Source organism: Pipra filicauda, unplaced genomic scaffold (genome assembly GCF_003945595.2).
Source record: "Pipra filicauda isolate LSUMZ 115617 unplaced genomic scaffold, ASM394559v2 scaffold34_size3990699_pilon, whole genome shotgun sequence".
In the NCBI taxonomy this organism is placed as follows: Eukaryota; Metazoa; Chordata; class Aves; order Passeriformes; family Pipridae; genus Pipra; species Pipra filicauda.
In genome coordinates this window covers 2,241,655-2,259,256 of record NW_024104476.1, presented here as the reverse complement: position 1 = coordinate 2,259,256, position 17,602 = coordinate 2,241,655, and the positions used below count along the sequence as shown (strand labels likewise).

At 38.3% G+C, this 17,602-nt stretch overlaps 1 protein-coding gene across 1 annotated transcript in view; it reads left to right on the top strand.

Moving 5' to 3' along the window:
* The first annotated feature begins 511 nt into the window (after positions 1-511).
* The window catches only part of LOC113993837 (leukemia inhibitory factor receptor-like), a 31,344-nt gene continuing 14,253 nt past the window's right edge, over positions 512-17,602 (top strand). The window contains exons 1-11 of the mRNA XM_027732366.2: positions 512-554; positions 755-805; positions 3,537-3,648; positions 7,160-7,326; positions 8,396-8,535; positions 11,688-11,829; positions 11,991-12,073; positions 13,139-13,349; positions 14,969-15,127; positions 16,136-16,258; positions 16,828-16,980. Coding sequence (XP_027588167.1) covers positions 512-554; positions 755-805; positions 3,537-3,648; positions 7,160-7,326; positions 8,396-8,535; positions 11,688-11,829; positions 11,991-12,073; positions 13,139-13,349; positions 14,969-15,127; positions 16,136-16,258; positions 16,828-16,980 — 1,384 coding nt within the window. The remainder of the gene's footprint in view (positions 555-754; positions 806-3,536; positions 3,649-7,159; positions 7,327-8,395; positions 8,536-11,687; positions 11,830-11,990; positions 12,074-13,138; positions 13,350-14,968; positions 15,128-16,135; positions 16,259-16,827; positions 16,981-17,602) is intronic.

The window sequence follows — 17,602 nt, the reverse complement described above, 5'->3', positions numbered from 1 at the left end:
TGAAATTACACTGAAAGAGAGAAGTTAGAAAGTGAAGACAGTCTGGGTCTTCTGCTGGATTTTTTTACAGTACTCAAGCATTCACAGTAGAGTCAGCCAAACACCTTGACTTCCTTTTAATTGATAATCTCTCTAATTTGCTTTGACATTTAGTCTAGGATTTTCAAAGCAGTTTGAAGTACCTATATAAGCTTAAATCAGTTTGTACTGCTGATTGTACTGTACCTCAGATTTGTACTGTACCTCAGACACCAACAAGAATCTCACTGTGACTACTTACAAACACCAAGGCACCTCTTGGTTTTCAGAGGGGTTGTTAGGATTTTGTAAGTACAATTAGTAATATGGAGCTTATCTGTCCCTCACATTATCATCAATAGACCTATTACTTGTGTTCAGCCAGTAAGAGTATAGATGTTAGAATGAATAGGAAGTCTGAAGAGGAAGTGTGAAAAATAGACTGAAGACAGCATAATGTTGATTGTAATCATTACGCTTCTATACAGAGAAGATGAAGAACTCTCTGCTCACAGCTGTCTTTTTACTTGCAACAAGTGAGTTTTCATACGCTGCACCACTTACTGCTGCTTATAAATAGTAAAAATGCTTAATGCTACTCAAAGATGAGGTTATACAAAAAAAAATCATGACCAAATTGCGGGTAGGAGAAACAACCACCGGTAACAATTTTTCCTAATTCTTTCACAGTTGTCTTGATAAACAATTTTTTTTTTTGTTTGTTTTTGCTCTCCAGATTCCTGCAGCTGCACGAGCTGGAACTCTTCGTTCTGCTGGCAGCTCCCAGGTGGGTAATGTCGCTCCCGCAGCCCCGGCGCGGTGACAGCGGCGGTGGCACCGCGGGGTCCGAACGGCCCCGCCCGGGTCCTGCCGCCGCCTGGAGGCCGCGGCCGCCTCTCCACACGGCCCCGAGGTTTCACCCCAAAACAACCGCCCGCGTTTTCTGAATGGAAAATCCGCCCCGGGGAGCACAGGCAGGTGTATCCCCGTGACGGTGGAGTGTTCGGGGTAACCGACACGCTGGGAGTGAATCCCACCCGGTGCGCCGGGAATAACCATGGCTTCAAAAGACCGCGGGACCTGTAATGTTTATGCGTGACAGATACTTATGCTTTCCATTTAACTGATAAATTACTGATCATGGAGAAAAGGACCAGTCCAATGCATTTCAATAGAGATTTTTACAAAGCAGTGGGTGCTCATCTGATGTAATTTGTGCTGTATTTAATAGAGTAGACAGGAACACCCTACTTGCTAACAGCGAGAGAGCATGATATTATTAATTACACTCTTGTAGCAGAGGTGATAGGTTTTTGAGTACACAGTGACTGTGGGCAAGACATCTTCAGGAGGAGCATGTTTTTTCTGAAATTAGCTATGGATAATTTTCTAATCCTTGCAACTAGCCATCCAGACTAAATTCCACTAAAGCATTACTGAGAACACAAGACATACAGGAAGAAAAACAGAACATTCTAGAGGGAAAAACAATTCAGGGCGTTGTTTTTTGCTTGATTTGTGGGTTTTGGGGTTTTGTGATTTTTGTTTGTTGTTGTTGTTGTTTGTTTGTTTTTGGGGGGGCTGTTTGTTCGGGGTTTTGCTTGTTTTTCTAATGAAGAAACTGATTTGTGTTTTCTTTAGATGAAAGAATTTTTTCTTTTTTTCTTTCTTTGCACAGCTCTTGGAGCACAGTCATGATACAGGACTAGCAGTATGCTAGGGCTAGGAAGAATTAATAATATACATGTTAAGTTAAAGCAGTACAGTAAAACAAAGACAGTATTAGAGTAAAACTAAATGTTCATGTGAACACTAATACCCACAAACAGGACAAGTGAAAATAAAATTGTGTAAGATTTCTTACGTTCATCTGGAGAAAGTAACTTAAAACTTCAGTATATTGGGATAGGGTGGTGCTGTGGGGTGTTAGTTGAGCTAATACACTATTTTCACACATAAAATCTACTATTATTTTTTTGTCTACTCTAATACTATAATCTTATGGAGAAAAACAGAGGGAGTTTGTAAAACTTAGAGCATGAGGAACAGTACAATCCCCTGTTGCTCTATGAGGAGAGATAGGTCTGCAACATTGTGGTCACCACTTGATTCTGAGGTAATAGAACTGTTATTTCAAATAGTTCCAGGAGCAGTATATTATCCATGTATTGACATGAAGGGTTGCAGAAGTTCCAAAAAGGTTTCATTTTCAGGTTTTTCTTCAAAACAAGAACAAAGAAACACCAATAAGGTGAAGGATTTAATTCAGAGCAAAACAGGAGAAGAATGTGAGAGCTGTTGCTGTTTTTCCCAGCATGTTGTTATAACACCATGTCCATGGGTGAGGAGGACAAGATGTGTTTTGGCAGCCACACTGAAAAAGCAAAGGTTTCAATAATTTTGCACATTGCTGTAGAAACAAGGAAGACCTGATCTCCACCTTCCTGAAAAGAAGCCATACATACCTGAACTGATATAGCATAACTTTACTAGAAAAGCACTATTCTTTTGGTATGAGAAGTGTCATAGAGTGAGGGTATTAAAGCCAGAGCTGTACTTATCTGACACACTTTTTGAACCAAAAGAACTTTTAACTTAAATATACATATGCCATCTCAATGATGAAAGGAATACGAAGGGTACTCAGTAACTCAAGTTGTGGGACGAAATTGCTCTGAATGAGGAAAAGAGGACTGGTGTTTTATCTCATAAGTCAGGTTGTAAGATACCATAACCATGCTGTAACAACAGCTCCAGACATATGCATATTTACTTATCAAATAAAAAAGCATTTCTTATTCAAGAGTGATAGGCTATTGGCGATTTTTTAAACCTAATAAGCATAAAGAACAACTGACTCTACTTATCAGGAAAAATTCATTTTTATCACCATAAGCATCCTGTACCTGTTAAGATCCTTATCTACTTTTCTGAACAACAACAACAAAAAATTCTGGGTCTTTTTTTTTAAAGTGGGGGTAGCACTTTGAGACATCATGGCTGATTCTTCTGAACTAGTAGTTCAGACAGCAGGACACAAAATAAAAGGACAACAATCATATTTTATCATTACCATCTCTGATAAGAGGCTTTTGAAAACCTGAAATAAACTTAACTGCTAGAGATCAAAAATTAGTCCTTTTAATAATGTCATCAGTGTTTAATTTCACTCCAGATGAAAAATGCATATGTTTAGTTGCAAAAAGCCTCATATTTCGCTTCCAAAAATTAATCACAAATAATTTTGCAGATTATGTTATGCTCCTCCTGTTTTGTAATGTGATCTTTATAAGGCTGGCAGTACGATAATAGTACTGTTTTTAGCCAGCATTTTTCTAAACTCCAGATAGACATGACTGATGGTTTTGAAGCCATTATGGGGTCTAGTCAACCAGTTATGGACTGGTTTGTATTTGGGTTTGTTTCTCATAGTCCCTTTGAGCTGGTTAATGGTAAAAACTGTTTACTATCATTGCCTGTGATGAGTCTTTTCCAGTGCATGTGTTTTCATCTTCCAGACTGGGACAATGAATTGGTGTGCTACAGAGAATTTAGTGAGGATCTAACCTGTACCTGGCTGCCAGTACCTAGTGCTCCTAATACAGTTAATTATACCATATTCTTAAAATGGTAAGTCTGAAGAATAATTTCAGAAAACAAAAAAATATTATTGCTGTTATATGATTCCCACTTGCCAGAGTTTTGCTCCACTGTTTTTCATCACATTGTAGGTTGTTACACAATACTGGTCAATATCTTTCTTTACATCTCCTCAATATCTATTGATTTGGTAAGAGCTTGGTAAGAGTGTGGTGCATTAACCCTGGCTAGACATCAGGTGCTCACCAAAGCTGCTCTATCCCTCTCCTGCTCAGCTGGACAGGGCAGAGAAAATATGAGAAAAGGCTCATGGGTTGAGATAAGGACAGGAAAAGATCACTCAGCAATTACCATCATGGGCCAAGCAGACTTGATCTGGGAAAAGGAATTTAGTTTATTAACAATCAAATCAGAGTAGAGTAATGAGAAATACAGATAAAACTTAAAACACCTCCCCCCCATGCTTTCCTTCTTACTGGGCTTTTCTCCTGAATTGTCTATCTCATCCACCAAGCAGTGTGGGGGGATGGAGAATGGGGGTTGTGGTCAGTTCATCACATGTTATGTCTGCCACTTCTTTCTACTCTCATTCTTACCCTAGTCCAGCAAGGGGATTCTCCCACAGGAGACAATCTTCCATGAACTGCTCTAGCATGAGTTCTTCACATGAGGCTGCAGTTCTTCCTGAACTGCTCCAGTGTGGGCCCTCCCATGGGGTGCAGCACTTCATGCACAGGCTGCACAGGCTGCACAGTCTGTACCCCCATGGAGTACAAGGCCTGACAGCAAACCTGCTCCAGCTTGGGCTCCTCTCTCCACAGGCCCACAGGTCCTGCTAGCAGCCTGCCCCAACACAGGGTCACAGCCTCCTTTAGGCACATCCGCCTGCTCCTGTGTGGGATCCTTTATGGGCTGCAGGTGGTGTGCTACTGTGGACCTCCATGAGCTGCAGGGGCACAGCTGCCTCACTATGGTGTTCACCACTGCTTGCAGTGGAATTGCTGCTCCGTTGCTTGGAGCACCTTCTCCCCTCCTTCTTCACTAACCTTGGTGTCTGCAGAGCTGCTGCTCTCACATATTCTCATTCCTCTCTCCTAGCTGCTGTTGTGCAGAACTTTTTTACCCCTTCTTAAATACATTATCCCAGAGGTGCTACCACACTGCTGATGGGCTCAGCCTTTGCCAGTAGCAGGTCCATTCTGGAGCCAGCTGGCGTTGGCTCTGGGGAAAGCTTATTGCAGCTTCTCACAGAAGCTACCCCTGTAGCTCCCTTCTACCAAAACCTTGCCATGCAAAACCAATACAAAGAGTAATTATACATCTTAACATGCTTCCAACACGCTGTTTAAAACATTATTGACAAAAATCAGCTTACTCAATCACCTTTGTTTGCCTATGGACTTGCTTTGAATATTCAACACTGATGCATTTAGAGTAAAAAAATGAACCAAACAAACAAAAAACCACCCAAACATAAACAGACACCAAGATTTTATTTTATGTATTATGTATTATGTTATAGCATGTATCCCAGGAGATGTCAGATGTGGCATACTTTCTCACCATTCTGAACTATCAAGTACTGGTTTAATAGATGGAATGAACTTGCAGGGTTAATCTTGAACTGATTACTCAAAATGTGGGCGTCTTCAATTGCAGCTGCATTACAAAATTAGATTTCCTCATTTTATATCTACATATTTGGGATCTCCCATGAGATTAGAAGTACGTTTAGAAATAGAGAACTTAGATCAGAAGACATGATCTTTGCCATGAGACCGTATCATGGAGTACAACACTGTCTGCCGTTGGCAAATTCTGATATTCATTGCTGATTATTTTGCCACATAACCCACCACTCATCATTAAAAGTGAGCTGTGGTTAGGAACATCTCCTAAATCTAAGAAAATGTCACTACACTGGGAAATTCCCCAGTGTGATCTTCTGCACATTGCAGAGTAGCAAAGCAACCACCTTAAGGCTGAGGTTACTCCCTTCCGTCACCTTCAGTATTTTCCCACTGAAGTAGCTGCAGGTGCCAACTTGCAATAAGCACCAAATCCCACTGTATTTGCTGTCTTGCCTCTTGGGACTTCAAGGAGCTCACATTTCTTGGAATGGCAGAAGCACTTGTGAATCAGCTCTGTTTCTGTAGAGATGTTATCTGCTGCAGTATTCGTAAACTAATCCCTCTTAAAGTCCTCAGTCAAAACCAGATTGTGCTGTTCCTAGGCTGCAGGGTTGATGTTATGAACAGAGAAGGCAGAAAAAAGAGTGAAAGAGTAGGTTGGCGGGGGGAAAAGGGAGGCAATTCCCTTGCAAAGATGTTGATTTTTCTAAGCCAGAATCAGGACTTTAAACTGAGTCTCCTAGGCTTCAAGTCAGTGGTCTTAAAGAAAAACTTCCTTTGTCCTCTTCTATTGTGTTAAAAGGAAAAAAAAAGAAAAAAAAAGAAAAAAAATTCCACATGTGAAAGGGCTTTTTTCTCACCGAGAAGACGACATGACTTCTTTCTGCATGTAATGTCAGTTTGACATTGTAATTGTTCCTTGCCTTTGCTCCTTATGATTTAGTTGTCAGGAAGAAAAAGATAAAAGAAAAACACTCCCACAGAAAAGTTTGAACCAAGAATTCAAAATCATGCTTTGAAATATTAATGGCTGATTCACAACTAGTCCAAAGCAGAAGCTAGGCAAAACTTCAAGTACTTTCGTTCAGTTATTAAATATTGCATCATGATCAGCACATTTAATACTCGAAATATGTAGCTAGGCAATTAGTATGCTGGCCCATTTCCTTGAGAACACTGAACTGGCACAGCTTTAACCTTGGAAAAAAATCTGTCCTGTGTGCAGCAGAGAGTGAATGAGAGAGAGAGAGAGAGAGAGAGATGGAGGAAAAAAATATGCAGCACTGTTGTATGTAAGGCATTAGACCTCTTAGGTACACTAGAAGAAGTCTAGAGGGCTGAGTCATGTGACATTTAAATATCTCGTCAAACTGGTGCTTTGCAGGAACAGAAGACAGAAGATAGGCTTGTGAGAGGTTTTTCATACATTTGTGGTAATTTACACTCATATAACTCAGAAATTTTGCTTTTCAAAAGGAATTTGGGTGCCCCTATGATGGGTGGGAAGGCTTTATGAAGTAATTTCCAACATAATTTTATTGCTTTGAAATGCTCTATATACCCCACTGTAAGTATAAATCTTTTAAGTACAGATCTTGTCTTGTATCATGCTACGCCTTACAAGTTTAAGGAATTTAACACACAACAAAGATTTGCATGTTTAAGTTTGCTACAGTTACTAGGGTGCTGGAATTACACTTGCTGTTTCAAGCGCTCATGCCTTACCTTCAAGGTTTCAAGATACAGAATTATGCGTATCATCATCGTGGCTAGGCTTCGCGAACAAAGATTATGCATATAGGTATCTGCAAAACTACCATTTGCTATAATGTTGCTTTCTGGGGGCAGAGGAGGAAAGAATAACTATAATCCAAAAAAATGTTTTCCATTCTGTTTCCTTTTCTCTGAAGGAACAAAATACGAAAACTTTTTCAACGAAACACATCATCCCCTTACATCACAATTGAACGAAAGAATCTCTACATTGAGCGATTTGCATACATTTGGATAGCAGTGAATTACGCTCATGCCAGCTGTGTAAAAGGAAGGAACATCTCAGTTTTACTAAGCAAAGCAGGTACAGCATCTTTACAAGTTATGTTTCTACAGCGCCCAGTTGAAGCAGTAGTCACATTTTCTTAAAAATTATTTCCAAAATTTCAACTCCCAATATATACTTGTTATTTTTATTGATTCAGGGACCTACCCTGCAGTTTGGCTTCCTCGAATCAAGTTAATAACAGAAGTCTATCAGCTTTTACAGGAGAGGGGTTTTACTTCAAAAATATGCTGGAATATAAAATAGTAATATCCAGAGAAATATATATAGTGATATTTGTGTACAGTACTTAACCAGCTTTCTGTGCTGTCTTTGATGGTTTTCTCAATTTCTTTATTGGTTTATAAAGAGTAGGCTGACTTAGTACTGTGCACTTAAGGAACCCTTGATATAGGGCATTAGAGTTTTGAGAAACCTTTTCAAAGTTCAACTCTTTTTGAAGGTCACTTACCCATTACACAGTGCTGCAGAGAAGATATGAAAAAAGAAGCCCTATTTACTATATCTTTTAGATGTTTATTAAAGATTCTCTACAGTATCTGGTTACTGAGATAATATTAAGAGCTTACCAAAACCTCACCTTCCCAGACTAATCATGGTCCAAGAAAAAACAGTGCTTCTCACTGCTGAGAGTTAGTACCAGTGAAACCCAAATTATCACTGTGACCTCTGCTGGACACTTTTGGCTACCTTGTGTTTATTGGAAAGAAAGACAAAAATTGCACTTACAATTATATAGCTAAATGCAGTTGCTGAAATTGAAAGATGTTCTGGTAATTTTTTATACAATTCACTAACACAGGTACTCTTGACATTTTGATTTTGCCTTTCAGCCTCTCTCAGAATAGTATCTGCTTAGAAAAAGGGTCCTCCTGAAATTAATAGAAGCATTCACAAAAGAAAAGCAAGAGGAAAAATGCTATTTTGTTGATACCATAACGATTTAGTAATTATTAATTTCCATCCTTTTTGAAGTCTTACAGTGTTCAGCATCAAGTCTTTTATTTTTTATAAACCACACCTGATAGACATAATTACCAATCCTGCTCCTCTTGCATTTATAACAGCTGCATATTGCCCATTTTAGGGAAGTGCTTGACACCATCTAACATAAATGCTCATCAGATCACAAACCAGTTGATAATAAAGTGGGACCCGCCCACAACCCCTACACCATATGAGCTGAGATACAGAGAGACGCTCACAGAATCCACTCAGTGGACGGTGGTAAGTACTTACAAATGAGAACCACATGAGAACATGAGGTGCCTCACTATCAGCTCGACAGCACATCCAGCAGGCCATCAGTGCTATGATACCAAAGAGCACGCAACATGGATAGCAAGGAGGTGAGGCAAGCACCACTTGTTGCTGATGCCCCTTGGGACTCTGAGCCATTGGCTGCTACCCTCTGGATGTGACCATTCAACCAATTCTTAATCCAACTAACATTACATCCATCGAATCCATCCTTCTCCAATTTGGGGAGAAGGATGTCGTGAGATACAAGATCAGTTCCAGCAGCATTTTAGAACATGCAATATGGTGCAGCAACAGGGTAGTACCTAAAACTGAAGGCACTAAGTAAGAGATGGAAAAACAGTCATCATTTCAATAATATCTGCATGTAGTAGCAATGACTGCTTATCCTGTTCGTTGCCATCCAGAATATCATGCAAAAGCTTTGCAAGCAGGCAGGCACGTATGCATGATTTGCATCACTGAGTCCCTGAAATTGTCTGTTTTTCAAGTTCTGTTATTTTTATTTGTATGAAGAATATGTGTTTACCAGCTAGAACAAAACCCCAGCTAGAAGAATGTTTAAACAGCAACAGTTCCAACTTCTTGGGCATCTCTGCTCGTCTAGGAGCCTCTTTCCTTCCTCTTTACTACAAGAATCTCGTTCTTCCTTTTATTTCAGAAGACTCTTCCCATTTTTCTCATAGCTGACTGCCAGTTTGTTTGGCCACTTCAGGATTACTGTGAGAGGCCCATGTGAGAAAGTTTTCACCCTGGTACAGAGAACGTGCAGGTCTTGGAAGGGTCCCCTTGTTCACTGGCATACAAGTCCTAGACCATTCTAGGACAGACAGTTACCCAAACATAACCCACCCAGGAGTGCAATAGATAGATAACTATGTGCAGATGGTCTGCTACATGATGTGTGGAAGAACAGAGGGTTAAGAACAGTACAAATGCATGTCCTACAGGCTCTGGAGACAGGGTAGATTAGGAGATTCATGTGCATACTGTGAAGGACTGGTAGATAAGGTCACAGTGGGTGATTTGAATGACTAAACACTACAGGTCATAAATATTCATTATCTCCCATGTCCCATCTGATACCACTAATTTAGGCTGTAATCTCCTCCTAATCATCTGAATGTAGACGACACTTGCAAATGGGGCTGGAGGGAAAGGGTGAGTGTGGATGTAAAAACACAGAGTATATATAAAGCTAGAAAAGAAATAGTGTTTATCAAGAGTAGGATTAATGTACATATAATGTAATTTAACACTTGGATCCATTCTGCTTCCCTCTTCTTCTGTAGGAGATTTGGATTCTTTCTGTAATATTGTGTGTAGTGGTATTTTTTCATGACCAAGCTTGTTCTGCTAGCAAAACTATACGAAGTCGTCACGGGTGGAATAATACACTTCATTCTTAAGAAAGAAGGAGCAATACATTTATTGACATAAAACAGAAATCTAGCAAAATTTCGTAGTAAGTGTGACAGCAGTTTCATAAGAGTAAATGGCAAGGAACATTTAATTACTGCATATAGTCAGATAGAACTGTCAGGGAGACATTTTAACTGGGTCATGATGCTCAGAAAGGCTCCCCTTGCATTCTAAAATTATTCTCAGAGCCCCAGGAGTTTAGTAGCTTCAGGATCCAGACTTAGTCCCAGGTCTAGTCAACAGTTTAAGCCTAAAGTATTATATATGCACAATCAAATCTTTATATCACTTAAATGAGATTTCAAAGTTTCAGTGCAGTAATTTCCAATTCACTTATCAAGTATCTGATGGGATAAGTATTTTCCCAGTCTTGAGGAGTAATCTTGAGAGGTGTCCCTACTCAAGAGATCCTGGTGTGCACCCCCACTGCTGTGCAGGAAAGCTCAACAGGCCTTTGGCTGTCCACCATTTAAGGGGTAAGATGATTCACTTTTAGACTTATTTGCATATTCACTTCAGATATTAGTTTCTTCCAAACTTGACTTGGGTCGAACCTTAACCAGCACTATGATTAGGTGGACGAATTGTTCAAATTAGCCTTGGCTGTTGTGTTGCTATCTGTCTTCCTCGAATCAACCTCAAGCTAGATGCAACCATCACGACCAGGCACACCCATTATGACAGCTGGTGGTGGTTATCACTTGAGCAGGGTTACAGGAAATAAAGGTCAGGCTGGAGGTGGGGGGTGAGCATACTGCCACAGAGGTTAATTAATTAACTTTAATAAAAAAATAAAACATTGCAGAAATTTAAATGGAAGAGCTAGTCACCTTCTACCGGGGCTTCGTTGGTTTTAGGTTTTTTTTGTTTGATTGGTTGGGTTTTGGGGTTTTTTTTAGGGAATATATATAATTAAGAAAACAAAGGTTACAACAAACAAATGCTAACACAGATATTTCAATCTGCAATAGTACTTCTACAAAAAACACAATGCCTGGAACTGACCAGACAAAAGGTCTATTAATGCAGGATACTGTGTCTGATAGCAACCACCAGTGGACATCTGGTAAAGAGTGTAAAATAAGCATTTAACAACAATTTTTCATCATATTTTCTCCTAGTTTCCAGCTCAGAGATTTCCTTAGACACGGGTGGCATCTTTGTTTCAAGAAAAATTCCATTCCCTGTACAGTTACTGGAGCACCAGTGCTATCATCAGCTGCAGATGCAGATTACTTCTGCTATGCTAAGGCATAGGCAGGCACACATTCAGTCCAGTCATGATCTTTACCACATCAGTCACATGGATCTATTTAGACATACTGTTACTTCTGAGAATAAGGTGATTTTTTTTATATTTAATTTTCCCTTGACATCTTGTTCTCGAGAATGCCAACCAGGCTCAGAGTTAAATAAATTATTATTTTTCAGTATATATCATGTCTAATTGATTTTAAAAACAGTATTTAGATCCATGTGGTTGCTTACTGTCCTGACTGAGCAAAACAAGTTCATGAAAAAGAGAGTATTGCTTTGAAAGAATGAAAACACCTTGGCTAGAATGTACAGTAATTCCTATTTGACGGCAGGAATACCTACTTTCAGCTGCAGTCAAAGAAGGCTGGTCCTTGGCTGAGAAAACAATTAATATAAGATTATATTTTATTGATGCCACATAAATTAAACTTTTTTTTTAGGTGCCTGTAGAAAGCAATGCTGTCAATATCACCATTTTGAATTTAAATGCTGCGTCTTCATACATCGTTCAGCTCAGATGCATAGCCAACGGAGGTTTGAACTGTGTTTGTGTTTGGAGCAAAGAGATTTTTGTCCCTCACAGTAAGTGAACTGTAGCTTTACCCTACTGGGAATAAGCACAAATGTAAAATCCTTTACAAACCTTGTGTCATATGAAATAGCATTTTCAGATACTGTTGAAAATATGAACATCAGAATGATTCATATGAGTGCATGTCTCCATCTTTTTCCACATTTACTAGAACTCATGAATAAGCCAAGAATATCATATAATGTAACTACGCAAATCTCTCCAGGAAGAAGAAGTGTTCTTCTGAAGTGGGAGGTAATGTTCGAGTCTCAGTACCCTCTGTTGTGTACATGCTATTAATTTATTACCTTATAGGGAAAACCAGAATTTCCCATTCTGTTGAGACTACACTCTATATGCAAAAGGCATTGGATATTGTACATTTGCTTCCAAAGTCCCTGCATTTGTATGCTGATGATTTAGGTGCTAGAAAATAGCAAGACAAAAATACATCAAATTATAAAATTGAAAAATTATTAAATCTCTCATTCATATCTTGGGAAAAACATCTATTTTCAAGACCTTCCACCTTTATCAGAAATTCCTCTTAAGACATGTGCCTTTTAAATTAATAAATGTCTTCCTGTCTATGTTACTCCAAAAGTGCCCAATTATTTCATTAAGATAACCCAATCTTACAGTTTTGTGGTATCTACACACTATTAATTTTGCACCAGAAAGAACAGACAAACTTGATATCAGAAATAATCCTTGCAGAATTCACAGGTCTTCATGTATTGAGTTAAGTTGCTATCTATATTGTAGTAGTTTCCATTTCTGTGCACTCGTTTTCCAATCTCTCATTAATATCAGTACAGTAAAATAATGAGTGAACCACCACCAGAACTACCCAGAAATTGGATATTTAACATGTTCCAAATTTGTAGTGTAATTACTAGCATTTCTCTTTAAAGAGACCAGATACCTAATCAAGCCCAAGTAGATGAAGATTCCCAGAGGCATAAATTTCAATTAAACACCTTTCATTAACTTTTAAGTTCCTAATAATGAGGGATATGTTCCAGTGAAATGTAGAGAACGTTACAGCTGCTTCACTATTGTTATTACTAATTGGATACACACTACTAAGATCTCAATTAAGGGAAATTTTTATTCCCTTGCTTAAATCCTCTCAATTTAAGCATGCTCTTAATTTTAAGGAAATGGTTTGCTTAATTGATTCCTAATGACCTAATTAAAACAGTATGATTTTATCCTCATCATTAGAAGTTATATTTTGTCTATACAATAAATTCCTCTTGATTTTCTGCACGGGGCATAACAACATTTATAGAATAACAATCTTTTTCCTCTTGCTAGGTAACACAAAGTGAGAACATCCTTGGATATTTTGTTAATGTGGAAAGAATACCCAACAGTTGCAGTGACTCACCAAATCGCATCTTTCTCAATGACAGAAAAATTCTTCTAAATCTCTCCATGGCTTACTATAGAGTTAATATTTCTGCCCATAATGAAGCAGGAGAATCTCCACAAGCCATCTACATTGTCCCAGAATTCTCTGCAATAGGTACTTACCTTATCAATCTTTCACTAGAGTGGTCGTGAAGTTTTATGAGAATGGAATAGGTTAAAGCATTCTCTTGAATATTTTTTTAGGCTCATATTTTTACATAGTGAGAGTCAGTATTGTTTCTTAAGAAAGGATTTCAATAGAAGTTAACAGACTAAGCAATTTAATATTCAGTTTAGCACTTGTGCTTTCTCAAGCTGCAGAAATTACTATGTGCTGCATCTGCCCAGCAAAATGCTCTATGAACTGTTCTCAACATTAAGTACGTGCCAATGGTTTAAAAAAAGTTCACAGAACTATGTGTAAATCTAAGTTTTTTGAATTAACTAACTATTAGGACACCTGCTACTGTCTTTTATTTCAGTATTACTCTAACAGGCACATGGGACAAGGAACAGATGGGATGTACTTGTCATATTTTAACAAAGAGCAAGGTTTTATGATGCCTACATGTACAGTTTTTTCATTTAAACAATAGAACTATTTAACAATGTTTTGCTTATAATTAAGCTAGTTTCATGTGTTACAATCTTGAGCTATAGTTATTGCAATATTAGAAAACCTCTCTTTTCCACAGTAAGATTTTCTTTTTTTTTAATTAAGCTATAGCATTCACAAGTGAAGATGTGTGTAAGTACCCTTGTTGATCTTCTGATATCTGCAACTGATTGCTTTTCCAGGATTTTCTAACACACTCCCCTCATTCTGTTCTCCTTTTCCCTGCAAAGAGGTAACAACTTGATTTTTCCCTTACATTTCAGTCCTTTAGCTCTTTTCTGATGAAATATGTACTACCACCTCAAGCGACCTTTTGACTGACAATCAGTTGTCTACTGAATCTCTCAGCCTGTTTTCATGGCTCTCTCCAGACATCTGTTTCCCTTTGGCTGCATTTCTATGCAGGTTCTCTGTATCTGTCGTGAATTACTGGGAAGATATTTGCATAAAGTACAAATTCCTTCTCAGCATACCCAACTTTTGCTTAGCTAGTACAACCATTTTCTTTAATTTGCCTTTATTATATTGGTTTCCTGACAGGAGATAAAATGGAGAATTTTTATGTCTATCACTTCTTACCCCAAAATGGCAGGTTGTTCTTCTCCCTCATTAGTACCAGTCAGAAGGTCTTTCCTAGTTTAGTAGTCTATCTCTTAAAATGTCAAAATGCTTAAAATCCTTTCAGAATATGCAAAGTGTATGAAATTTGTATGATATATCTGACATTAGCCAGTTCTCCTCCTCTCCTGCCCAGGCAAGAACTATCTCATAGTTGCTCTGTGTATAGGACTTACAGGCTCACGGGAGGTTATTTAGCAACACCAAGCTTCCTCTTCCTGAGGCTTGGAACAGCCATTTAATTTCTGACAATTGGAAACAAGGAAAAGTCATGAACAGCAGTCAACACTGGAGCCACCAGACACTTGCAAAGTACTAAATGCTAAGTTTTCTGTGTTGAGTTACTAGGAGAAACCTTACTAAGATAAGCAAGGTAAGTCACTTGCAACGATAACTACTTAATGAATAATCTTCAAAAAAGAGCAAATGGTAGAAAGCAAGCAACAGAGGAGAAATCTGCTTTGCTGTTTATTGATCTCTAATTGTATGTTTGTTCACAGACTTACCTGGCCAAATTCATGTCAAACGCCAGGGAACTAATGCCATTGTCACCTGGACTCCAGAATATAATCCAAAATGTTTTGTGGTTGATTGGGGCACTGGTAAAGAGGATATGCACATGAAAATAATAACTACAGCTACTGGAAATTTCACGCTAGGTAACAACAACCAGTGCATCTCCTGTGGAGGCACCCTTTCATTTATTGATTATTTTTGGTTGGGAACAGTAGGATTTTCCTTCTGTTTTCAAGGGCAAACTGAAGATCCATCCACATAAGTGCAATTTTTAATCTTTGTCCGGTGCTGAGACATTATTTAATTTTTAGCAACACCACAGCAGATAAAAAGCAAAGCTTTCAGTAGGATTCTTCTGGTCGCAGTTGGGCAAGAAATGCAGCTAAACTGCTACTGCTGGTACAATGTCTCTCCTTGCCCACATTCAAGGCAGACCACTGGCTTTAAAAAAACTTCTATCTTGTGCCTAGATAAGCTAATCTTTAAACGTAAACTGCTCTGTTACAGTCTCCCTAAGATTAATTTCTTTTTTTATCACAATGGCTATATTTATCAAAGCCTAAGTTCTCAGCTCCCGTATTCTGCTTACCAAGCTAGGCACGATGCAGTCAGGGATCACTTTTTGGGATAGACATTGAATATCTTGATTAAAGTCATGTAAGTGACTCTTGCAAAGGCCATTCAAGACAGGTTTACTTGTACAACAGAGAACATTTAGCTTCAGAGTTCTATAAACAAATGCACCTTTTCCTTGGTCCTTCTGCAACATCTACTTATTTTGCTTGTTTTTTTATATGCTAGCTGAGTGGAAAGTGTCTATGCTTGAACTAAGGTGTCTATAACCATTTTAGTTCCTAATTTGTCCTTTGGCAGCTAATGCCTTCCAGAGGGAGACTATAAACAGATCTGCCACCTTTTAAAAGAAAACCCATGTTATGTGTTGTCCTACTTTTGAAAAATTTGCATTAAGCATCTAGAGACGTTGAAGACGGATTTACACATTTTGTATTCAGTGCAAAGCACTATAAACTTATACTATACTATGTCGCAGAAAGTAAGAATTATTCAGAAAAACTCTAAAGCTATAGTTTCTCTCCTCTATAATTTTTAACTTTTCAGTAAACCCTGATGCACATTTATTTGTTTTCCAGATAATTTTCAGCCTTATAAGCTGTACAAAATAGTGGTACATGCGTCTGATGTGTGTCGGTGTGAAAGTTTCATAAGGCATGAAAAGACTTTTGGAGTGACGCACTTTTACTTTGTGGAAGGAGGTATTCCTCCCCTTTGTATAACCTCATTCTTCGTATTTCTTCTCATTCCTATCTGCAGCCATAGGCTACACAAAATTTCTTTTCCAGGGACTGAACAGTATTCTTCAGTTAGCATTGCGTTTGGTCTTAGCAGTTGTGCCCTGGCAGTGAATGACCTGAATGCTGTTCCTCCCTGAAAGGTGCACAGAAATATTTTTATTATACATCATACTACCAAAAATAACAGAAAGAGAGGCTCAGCTTTGCTACTCCATGTAGCTCAGTTTTCAGCGGTGGTGGAAGTCAGATTTTCCAATCCCAGTTTGGTAGTGTCTCATATTGCAAGACAAAATGAGTACAGCTGTGGCTCTTGGAGTAAAATCTTTGTAAGACAGTCACAATTCCTACTACTTTTGTATTTTTTAAGATGAGTTTCTTTTATTCTATGGGATTTCTTCTTTCTCTTGCACTCTTTAAATAGCATCTAGAATCTGGCAAGGAACTCCCTAGGAAGCAGCTAGGTTTCAGTATTGTATGTCTATTGCAAAAGTATTGATGCAGAACTAAAATAATTATCTGGGGTTTTTAAGTTCCTAGGACAGGTCCCACTAATGTGACAATTCTAAATATCACCAAGCATTCTGCACTTGTGAAGTGGAATGAAATAGCTGCTGAAGACCGTTTGGGCTTTCTCCGGGGATACAGAATCAGCTACACAGATTCATCAAGGAAAAAGTCTCTGGGTAAGTCACCATTGCTCAGAACAAGGCAGCAGGTCAGAGCCATGAAAGAAAAGCTTCATTCAGACCGTTAGCTGTGGCTACAGCACATACTGAGTTACTTAAGATTTCTGTGCAAATCGAGTGCTCTCAAAGATCAGCTCCTGGTTACATCTTTAATGCTCTAGATGCTCCCATGAATACTTGGAATTTTCTAGATATTATCTCAAATTAAATATTGCTGTTTCCTTAAGAATTACATTTCTAAGACTACTGCAGAATTCTCTAGCAACACTTAAAGGAAGACAACATTTTCAGTGTTTCTGAAGTACTAAGATTTTAGTCACAATACTTTTATATTTCATTGCAACTCATCCAAGATTGAGTATAAACCTTTTTGTAGGACTTAAGACATTATATATTTAATTTTTCAACTTAATTAGCAGCTTGTATTTTTTACCTGTTTCTAAAGACACTATTATTAATTTACTTCTAGAAACATTTTCTTAAATTGATAGCTTTTGTGTTTAATTTTGGACTTGATGACCTAAAAGTCTTTTCCAACCTTAGCAAACTACAAATTATGAAATTTCTACACATTGAAATAAATGAATAGTTCTGAATTCAAACCATTTGAGTTTTCAAC